The sequence below is a fragment of the Euphorbia lathyris genome, chromosome 10 (genome assembly GCF_963576675.1).
Source record: "Euphorbia lathyris chromosome 10, ddEupLath1.1, whole genome shotgun sequence".
NCBI classification, from domain to species: Eukaryota; Viridiplantae; Streptophyta; class Magnoliopsida; order Malpighiales; family Euphorbiaceae; genus Euphorbia; species Euphorbia lathyris.
Genome location: NC_088919.1, coordinates 5,249,813 through 5,260,387, shown reverse-complemented (window position 1 = coordinate 5,260,387; position 10,575 = coordinate 5,249,813). Strand labels below are relative to the sequence as shown.

Here is a 10,575-nt window from a genome sequence, read left to right as displayed (position 1 = left end):
CGATCCATTCTTCTTCTTCAATCGATTCTTCTTCTTCTTTCTTCTTCGGTCGAATCTTCTTCTTCGTTCGATTCTTCTTCTTCTTCTTCTTTTTCGGTTCATGTTCTTCAATTTCTAATACCAATCGTTAGTGATTATTGAAGTATTATGTTCAATTTCCCGTAGAAATGGTATGTTTTTAGCTTATATACATGTTTTTCTTGCTAGTCTTGCCTCTTTCTTCATCTGTAATGGTATTGTTTCAATTTCCTCTATTTTCCACAATTTTCCGTCAATTTCCTCCATTGTTGTCGCATTTATGACGAATTTGTCGCATTTCGTCACAAATGCGACACCACTTCACAAATGCAACAATCGCTGTCGCATTTTCTGTCGCATTTCGTCGCAAATGCGACAACTTGCTGTCGCATTTCGTCGCAAATGCGACAACCGTTGACGCAGATGCGACAAATCTTGTCGCATTTACGACGAATTCGTCACAAATGCGACATCACATCAGTTCAATTGTTAGATTTTTTTTCCTTTCTTATTTTTTAAGATTTTCTTCCTAATCCTCTTCCGCAGACACTAGTTCTTCAAAGGTTGAACGAAACAAAATCTCTTCTCTCTATAAACTGCCGTCTTTTCACCCGTTTGGGATGACGAGAAAGACGTTCAGAATCTGAGAAAGAATATGAATTGAAATAAGGGTATTCTTGTCCAAAGTGGATGAAAGTGTCTAATTTGGTGATATTAAAGCAAAGTGGGTTAGATATGTAAATGGACCATTTTAATTGGGCTAGATTTGTAATTAGCCCTATTATTAAACCACCCTCCCAATATCTTTTTAATATCAATAAATCAAATAATTTTTTTGTTCAATTTTCTTATAATTTCCCTCCCATATTCATTCATATTTTTTCATTCCTCATTCGAGCGCCATCTTCCCCCAATTTTTTTGGTTTCTCCCGATAATTCATCTTTTTTCATTCATTCCGTTATCTTTCCCCCCAATTCTGTTCGCTTCTCCCAATTTTCACTAGACGTGGTAATGGTGGAGCTGGAGGGTCCTTCCGAGGAATATTTTCCCATTGTTGACTGGGTCGTGGTACTTGAGATAAGTCCCGTGATAAAAACCGTCAAGCAGCTTACTAGGGTTTTTCTTCTCAAAGCTCACAAGGCCAACGATTGTTTTGCCTCCATTGCCTCTGCTATTAAGCGTCTTCTTCTCTGCTATCGGTGTTACTTTTAGGGTTCGAGGTAGTGGCGTATTTCAAGGGTTGGCATTTTGCTGCTCCCCATCTCCAATTGCAGTACCTATTGGCTACATCGTTTGGATTTAAGGATATTTTCGATTCTTTGTATTCCAGGTGGGTCTTAATTCGCGTGGAGTGTCTCGCTGCTCCTGTATATTTCCTTATCCGGATTTTGTATAGGCTTCTTCTCTTCTTGGGCTGCTTCTAGATCCGAATTAAGAAGATAAAACATATTCCCAAACAAGACACAATTGCCGATCTTGAATCCGATGAAGATGGCTTCTTTCTTTAGCTTATTGTCCAGATCATCATGTGCAACGAGAAAGGTGTAAATTCACATTCTAACTTTGAGTTATTTATTTTCAATTGAAAGTTGAAGTTCTTAGTTATCTATAGTCAAATGGAATTTAATGTGAGACTTTCATATTTTAAATATCTTTTTAGGTTTATCAGCAATCAATTACTGCCATTTCCAATTAGGACTGTGCCTAAATTGAAAATTTTGAGTCAAGTTCTAGTTGATTCTGATGATCTAACTGCTCAATTGTTGATTAAAGAAGGGGTGAATATATGGCAGCAACAGGGTGCCCACATTGTTTTATAGGCATCGTGTGATAACAGAGGGGTATAAAGCTGGTAATATCAAGTCTGCTAGGTTATATCAAAGACTATGAATTTGTTGCTATTTTTTATGCTAACTTGCAGCCCATGCCTGAAATTCTGAAAAAGACAGTCCCCACTTTAAGGTATTTGAATTTAGTCTTGTTGTCATTATCCAGATTTTATTTTCTCATACTGAATAAGAAAATTGAATTTGAGCGCTTAGTGGATTAAATTTCAAGTGTTGGATTTTAATTTGGCATTTCTTTATTTTGGAATCATAGGATAATGAAGAATTGGGGTTAGTTCAAGCAAGATGGTCTTTTGTAAACAAAGATGAGAACTTGTTAACGAGGTTGCGGAATATTAACTTAGCATTTCGTTTCAAAGTAGAGCTGCAAGTTAATAGTATTTTCCTCAACTTCTTTAGATTCAATGCGAAGGCTGTTGTTTGGAGGATAAAGGCTCTTGAGGACTCCAGCTGGTGGCTGGAGAGGACTGATGTTGAGAACATGGATATTTCTGTCCGTGCTGATCTTCATGGCTGGAAATTCATCTTCCTAACTAATGTTAAGGTATAATGCTTCTTAATCCATTCATGGCTGGAGAGTAAATATCTCATTGATTGTTGTAAATGTTTATTTACATAAGATTAATAGTAGTTGCTTTTTATGTGTAGTACCAGTGTGAATTGCCTGAATCATACAAGCATATAGAAAGCGACAACACATGTGGCATTCTGAACCCATGTAGTTGTTTAGGCTCTGCTAGTCAGATTTCTTTCGGTAATATCTAAATTGTTCCTTATTTTACTAATCTTTATATGCATCTAAAATTTATCTTCAATTTGCATGAAGACTTTCATTTCACTCAACCATCCTCATTGATAAACTATCCAAAACCTCTGTTCAAGTTCATCAGGAATAATGCATTTTTTCAGCTTTTGGGGTCTGATTTATCTTTCACATTATTTTTCTCTCAAAAGAGTTCCACAAGACAAGACTAATAATATTCTTAAGAAGGATGCTTTACCTCATCCTTTTACCTCTTGGATTGAGGTTTTTGACATGAAAGATAGCAAAACTATAGAACTTTCTAAATCTGCACTTCTAGATATTTTATAGAAGTTATCGGTCCACAATTATCAAGAATCATAACATAAACTACCGCCTAGAACTTATAATATGATGGACTACTGTAGAGTTTACAAGTGGGCATGATTTAAGTGTGTCATAAAGAGGACTATACGTGTTTGAGATATTAACTGCCTTGCTGGCAGAGGTTGCGAAAGTTAAGACCCATAGATAGAAAGATATATAAGATGGTTCTGGCTTATAAACAACTCTAGTAGAGGCATTTGGATTTAACTTATATTATAAGGTATCAGTTTTTACTTATATGTTACTTATAAGCTATTAGCTCTGTACAGGACTTCAACCATACTCTTTTCGGGAGTATAGCTTAAAAAGTCCTAGATTCCAAAGCACTCTTGTAATGAAGAAAGGATCAATTCCTACTGCCAGTTTCAGTATCACTCAGGTAATATGGTTTACTTGTTAGGTTTACTCACTTTCTTTTAGCTAATTGCTATTTCAATTCGTTACAAATTTCTATACTCTATAAGAATTTGCGTACTGTGAAGCAAAGAGAATTCCATCTTCAAGTAACTGACATATTAAAAATGGTTTAGGAGCCAGGCCACAATAACCAATGTTTTGCAAGAAGTAGAGAAAAAGGATCAGGTTTTCACTTTACATTACATGTTAAGCCGATAAAAATTAAACAAAAATGTCTGCTGATATAAGTGTTTCTCAACTTTCTCTCACTAACATAGGACTTCTGAACATCAGTTTTATGACCCTATATGCCTAACTTTTTTTTTGTCTATTTTTATTGTTGCCAAGGTTGGACCTCTTGCTGCATATTATCATGTAACTCTGCATCACACCTTACAGGTAAGTTTTGGACACATTGCTACTACTATTAAAAAACATATTAAATTTATCTATAGCACATTGGCCTCATGATTCAGAAAATTGAGCATGTAAATCTATAATGAGATGAGCTTACCTAATGGCATCATGAGACTTTCAACCAAAGGGAGGACATGACCATCTTAACCCCCGTCGTTTATTATTATTATAACTCTGACACAATTTCAATATACATTTTAAGTCATATGTGCTCTGTTTCGGGAAAAAAATTAAATATTGGCTCTCAAAGTAGCTTCTTGCTTTAGTTCTTTTTAGTGAGAGAACATTATTTTTAGTTATGAATTCCATTTAGCTATAAACAGCCACTTCGAGCCACAATTAGTTAAGAGCTTCTACTAGTACTAGGCTTCAAAAAACACTGATCTGATTCGGTGAATCTTTTTTCAGTAACATGCTTCACTAGCAGAACCAGTGGAGAGCTTCCACTAGCCTTCACAATACACAAATCTAGTTGTCAGTTGTATTTCGTAATTATTAACCAAATTACGCCAAATAATTAACACTAATCACTACATGAACAACTTCAAAGATCATATCAGTCTTATGTTTCGTTGTAATTCTTAGCTAAAATATTATTTATAGAAAAGGGATGGATATATTTCATTTGGGATACTTTAAGTAATTAAGGTTACAAGGTTTTGGACATTTGATATATCATGTAATTAAAATTGATGATTGAAAGATGTCTAATATACTAAGCTCTCAATGGTTTTCCAAGTCACTGAAACTCTGTCAATACCAATTGTATTGTATTCTGCAAATTGCTTAATTCACTGCCATGTAATTTTTTGTATGATTTACTGTGCTTTGTATTGCGACTTCATGTGTTGCACTCAAATTTATTTCTTATACACTTTTATCTCCCTTTGTTGCTTGTCAAAATAATGCACAGATTTTTGGCCTGTTTGTAATAATATACAGATTTTTGGCCAATTCTTGCCACATGTATCTAGTCTTGGCCTTTTTGTTTCTTGTATGATTATATGTGATCATCACAAAAAAACTCATCCAAAACAATATGAATATTTAACCATTAATAATTAGTTTGTACATATACAAGTCTTTCTTCTTTTCTCTTATATCATTGTCCTAATTATTTTATGTTTGCATTTGTAACAGTGAAAGAAAATGGAAATTGTTCTGCTCAGCAGGATTGTGCTTATGAGATGAGCTTTGAAATAATTTTGTTGAAGTAGCTTTACAGACGTCATGGAGATTGACTATGCCTTCGATTTTTATCATGTTATGTAGAAACAAGTTGAATTCTTTTGTTATTGTAAAAAGAACATGAACCAATATTTCGATTTACAGCTATGTACTTTTGTTCTCAAATTTGTTAAAAATACAAATTGGTTTATATTTTATTGAATTGATTATATATATGTTTCAATTATTGAATTTTTTTTATTGTATTGAATATTTAAATAATTTTTAGTGTCAGTACATTCGTGAAATAACGATCGGATTATAATTGTAAATATCATTTCTAATGATCGGATTATAATTGTAAATATCATTTCTAATAATGGTACCATATGGAAATAACAATCGTCTATTCACTCATTAAAATGTAATAATAATGATGGTGATTTATGGAAATAACGACCGTTTATTCTCTCATTAAAATGTCATAATAACGACGGTAAATTATGTAAATAATGATCGTTTATTCACTCCTTAAAATGTCTTAATAACGACAGGCTAGGTGCGGTCATTGTTCAGTTGTAACGACGAGACATCATATACCGTCGCTAATACCTTTAACCTCAAAGGTTTTAACGAGGGTAGACGACGGTATATACGATCGTTATTAACTTTATAACGACAGTATTTTTATAATTAACGACAGGATTAACTCTCGTTATAGACCAAATTTCTTGTAGTTACATTTGCAAAGCCCTAGCTAATGCATAGAGTTCTTTATCATAAGTGGGATATTTTAAGGTCGCACCTCTAAGTTTTTCACTAAAGAAGGCTATAGGTCGGCCCTCTTGCATTAAAACAGCACCAATCCCTACTCCCGATGCATCACACTCAATTTCAAACGATTTATCAAAGTTTGGAAGTGCTAAAACGGGGGCAGAAGTTAGTCTTGCTTTAAGCATCTCATGAGATTTATCAAACCCAACATTCTTTTTTATTACCTCGGTTAGTGGTGCGGCAATGGTACTGAAGTTCTTCACAAACCTCCTATAGAAACTCGCCAAGCCATGAAAGCTCCTCACCTCGGTAACTGAATTTGGCGTTGGCCACTCTTGAATAGCTTTCACCTTTTCAACATCAACAAAAACTCCTTGTGCTGAAACAATAAAACCCAAAAACACAACTTTCTCCATGCAAAATGAGCACTTAGAAAGGTTAGCGTATAATTTTTGTTCTCTCAAAACATTTAATACAGCCTTAACATGTTCTATGTGTTCTGCCTCAGATTTAGAATAGATAAGAATGTCATCGAAATAAACAACAACAAATTTACCTATAAACTCTCTCAAAACATGAGTACTAGGTGCATTTGTTAAACCAAAAGGCATAACTAACCACTCATATAAACCATGCTTAGTCTTAAAAGTCGTTTTCCATTCATCTCCTAATGACATGCGAATCTGATGGTAACCACTCTTAAGATCTATTTTAGTGAAAATAACAGCCTCATTTAGTTCATCCAACATATAATCTAACCTAGGGATAGGATGACGATACTTTACCGTGATTTTATTGACGGCTCTACAATCGATGCACATCCGCCAAGTTCCATCTTTCTTTGGTACAAGGATGACTGGTACATCACATGGACTCATAGATTCACGAATCAACCCTTTTGTCATTAGCTCCTCCACTTGCCTTTGAAGTTCTTTTGTCTCCTCAGGGTTACTTCTATAGGCTGGTCGATTTGGAATTTGTGCTCCAGGAACAAAGTCAATTTGATGTTCAATTCCTCGAATCGGGGGCAACTTGTTAGGCATCTCTTCGGGGAATAAATCCTTGAACTCCTGCAAAAGAGAGGAAATACTAGAAGGAAGGTTAGACTGACTTACAGAAGATAAACAAAAACTCTTACAATAAAATAATAATAAATTTTTGTTTTCAAAATCAGCTTGCTTTACATCCCTCAATTTAGCATATAAAGATAGATTTTGGCTTTTGTTAATGCTCCTCTCTTTTTCTCTCCTCTCACCCTCATTTCTCGACCTCACTAATGACTTTTCACTCACCTCTTCTCTCTTCACACCCTCACTGATTTTATCACTCTTATTTTCTCTCGCCTTAACATTTTCCCTTCTCACAGATTGTTCTTGTAACATTCTTTGCATGTAGAGCTGATCTTCAAACACTTCAGCAGGTGACAAAGGTGGCAAAATATACTTCTTCCCATCCTTAGCAATAGTAAATTTATTTGTTCGACCATGATGTAGTGCTGATCGATCGAATTGCCAAGGCCTCCCCAATAACACATGACATGCTTGCATAGGTACTACATCACATAATACCTCATTAGAAAAAGAACCAATAGAAAAGTTCAGAAGCACCTGTTTAGTAACTTTAAGTTCGTTACTATCATTCAACCATTGTAATCGATAAGGATTGAGATGTGGAATTGTTGATATCCCTAATCGGCTTGCTAACACATTGCTCACCACGTTGCAACAACTTCCTCCATCAATAATTAGTAAGCATGTTTTTCCAAGTACGTTGCAATGAGCATGAAAGATGTGCTCTCGTTGCTCAATGTCACCACTCACTCCTATCTTCAATGGTCTACGAGTGACTAAGTTAACTCCATGTTCTCCTTTACTATCCACCTCTTCTATATCACTACAATCTTCTAAGGTGGGCATATCATCTGATTCATGTTCGGACTCACTTTCGGATATTAACTCACCATGCTTCATAACCATCGCCTTTTGATTCGAACACTCTCTTGCATAGTGCCCTCTCCATTGGCACTTAAAACACACAATTTCACGAGTTCTTGTGGGTTTTTCAGTAGTTTTGTATTTTGGAGTAGTTCCACCAATTTTCAACTTCTCAAATGCTTTTGAATCAACCTGAGGCTTTTGGTCACTTTTAGAGCTAAATTCAGATTTAGTTTTGAAATTACCTCTTGGATCTGACTTCCATGGAGTGGAAGTAGTGCCTTTGAACTTTGATGTCCCTTTCTCAACCTCTTGAAGTTGTCTCTCAATTTTTATCGCTTTATGGAGCATCTCGTCCATGTGGAAATAAGTTTGTAGCTCAAGAGGGTTGCGAATCTCCCTCTTCATTCCCATGAGAAATCTAACCATGGTAGCTTCCTCATCTTCTTGTATATCAGCTTGGATTAGTGCCATCTCCAATTGTTTGTGATAATCTTCAACAGATTGGTTACCTTGAGACATGGATTGGAGTTCTTTCAACAGCTCCTTATAATAGTGAGTCGGCACAAATCTCTTTTTCACTGTTGAAACACCTTTCCACATAATCTTGATTTGACAAAATTGTTTAAGTATAATTGAAAAACATATTCTAAACACACTAAGTTTAAATGCTTTGATTTATTCTACTAATGTGTTTGTTCAATGTTGAGTTAAATTGTTTATAAGACACAAGAATTAAAAGGCCCAAGCCCAATACGAAAGTCAAAGCCCAAGTTAAACAACTCAAGACAACTCGGCCCGCGTTTATCAAAACGATGTCGCTGTGTACAAAACGCAACTCAGCAAGAGAAGGATCTAGAAGACCTTCAGGGAACAACTTCGGAACGAAGCTGCTGAGTTGATTCGACAAAGCGTACAAGACAGCAGCTGGCTAAGGAAAACTTCCAGACAAAGTATTTCCACTTCGGGTAAAGTTCAGACGACACAGTATGCTGTCCAGTTGACTTTACCATAAATAGTGAGACACTCTGCCGAGCTGACCAAAAGCTGACCGAGGACAGAAGATACACAAATCTGATTGGCCGAGAGCTCTGAGCAGGTCAGGATGACAACGACAGGAAGCCGTTTCCCTCCAACGGTTATTTCGAAATTCGAAATGACCGATGCCTCAAGACGTCTCTATAAATAGTGCCATCAGAAGCTTCATTCCACACAGAACTTGATCAAGCCATTACGCTGACCAAATTTCTACGCAAGTTCTGCAAGCAAGAAGAAAAGCAAATTTTACACTACATTTCATATATTTGTGTAAAAGTCTAGAGTGATTATTCAATCATCTAAGGTGTCTTAGCAATCATTGTTTAGGACAAATACTTATCATTTCTAGAGATTAGAAAGGAGAGGCTGAGTACTCGGTTATAGTACTCAGCGAGAGATTAGGATTGAGTAGAGGTATAGAGGAAGGTACTCTTGTTATACTCAGTTGCTAAGATTGTAAAAGGTTTGAGGCTCTACCTTTAAAGAGCTCAGTAGAGGATTCGAAATCTCGGAACGTGTTCCGGGGACAGGACGTAGGCTTAGAAGAAGCCGAACCTGGATAAATCTGCTGAGTGACGTATTTCTTACCTTAAACTCCTTATATATATTGCTTGCTTAAATAACCAAAAACTGACCAAGTAAAGAGGTCAAGCTGAGTTGTGCGCATCGAACATCTGAGCTCAGGAATAGACTTTAAGTGCTATCTCCTGACTCAAGTCAAGAAACTGACCTAGTCACCAGTTGACTAAGCCAGTATCTTACTAATTACTCAGCGCCGCTGTTAAACCTTTTCTCTTGAGAAAAGAAGTCTGCCCTAAATCTTTAAAAAGTTTAAATAGTTCCTAACCCCCCCCCCTTTGGAACTATACTTGTAACGTTATAAGGGACCAACAAGTGGTATCAGAGCTTAAAAGCTCACTGTAAAAGGTCTAACAACCTTGAGCTGATCCCTACCATGGGCGAAAACAGTACTCGGTTTCTCCCAGGAAACCAAACAACTCAGATACTGCCTGAGGGGCTGTCCATCACTCGGCCTCCCCTATTCTTCGGGTCTAACTATACCTTCTGGAAGAATAGGATGAAAAATTTCATTCAGGCTACAAATATGAGTGCCTGGCTATCTATAGTTCAAGGCCCGTTTGTACCTGTCGAAGTTGTGGCTGGCCAAACAGTTGTAAAAGCTGAGGCCAAATGGACAAAGGATGATCTTAAGAAGCTTCAAAATCACGCTTCGGCTATCAATATGCTTCATTGTGTGCTCGATGCTGCAGAATATAATAAAATATCAGGTTGTGAGTCGGCGCAAGAGATCTGGAAAAAGCTGGAAGTCACCTACAACCAATAAAGTAAAGGAGTCCAAGGTGAATCAGCAGATGAGACTGTACGAGGTGTTCGAGATGAACAATGATGAGGGCATTTCAGACATGAATGCAAGGTTTACCAACATCATTAATGAGCTCAAGAGACTTGGGAAAATCTTCACTGAGGAAGAACAAGTCAAAAAGATACTCAGGAGTCTTCCTATAGACTGGCAAGCAAAGAAGACCGCTGTTGAGGAAGCTCAGGATTTAACCACCTACAAATATGACGAACTCATCGGCTCGTTGCTGACCCATGAGATATCTATGAAAAACTTCGAGGTGAAGGAAAAATCTGAAGACAAGAAGCAGAAGTCTCTTGTCATGAAAGCTGACTCCACTGACGGGAGCTCAACTGATGACGAGGAGATGGCTATGTTCACAAGGAAGATGAAAAGGCTATTCAGGAAGAATGACAAATATTCTAAGAAGCCTTACAGAAAGTTTGATAAGTATAGAGCTGACTCAAGCGACAGCAAATACAAAAAGGACAGCT

General features: G+C 36.5%; 1 protein-coding gene across 6 annotated transcripts; it reads left to right on the top strand.

The window, feature by feature from the left end:
• The first annotated feature begins 882 nt into the window (after window positions 1-882).
• Window positions 883-5,207, top strand: LOC136209808 (uncharacterized). Of its 6 annotated transcripts, none has more exons than XM_066001398.1 (9): window positions 883-1,239; window positions 1,350-1,561; window positions 1,680-1,981; window positions 2,120-2,410; window positions 2,515-2,620; window positions 3,265-3,374; window positions 3,526-3,577; window positions 3,740-3,790; window positions 4,949-5,207. In XM_066001398.1, exons 4-9 carry the CDS (start codon window positions 2,348-2,350, stop codon window positions 5,023-5,025), a joined length of 459 nt encoding a protein of 152 aa, XP_065857470.1. In that variant the 5' UTR covers window positions 883-1,239; window positions 1,350-1,561; window positions 1,680-1,981; window positions 2,120-2,347; the 3' UTR covers window positions 5,026-5,207. The 6 variants fall into 6 exon arrangements, 4 of the variants coding, with proteins under 4 accessions (XP_065857470.1, XP_065857471.1, XP_065857472.1 ...); XM_066001399.1 differs by having other exon boundaries at window positions 883-1,561; window positions 2,120-2,190; window positions 2,266-2,410; XM_066001400.1 differs by having other exon boundaries at window positions 883-1,561; window positions 2,521-2,620.
• The last annotated feature ends 5,368 nt before the right edge of the window (window positions 5,208-10,575 follow it).

Bases quoted from the DNA above. Each gene is read 5' to 3' on its own strand.
- LOC136209808 (XM_066001398.1), top strand. From the start codon at position 2,348: ATGGATATTTCTGTCCGTGCTGATCTTCATGGCTGGAAATTCATCTTC. The intron at 3,375-3,525 runs GTAATATGGTTT...AAAATGGTTTAG, and splicing joins CCAGTTTCAGTATCACTCAG to GAGCCAGGCCACAATAACCA. The intron at 3,578-3,739 runs GTTTTCACTTTA...ATTGTTGCCAAG, and splicing joins AAGTAGAGAAAAAGGATCAG to GTTGGACCTCTTGCTGCATA.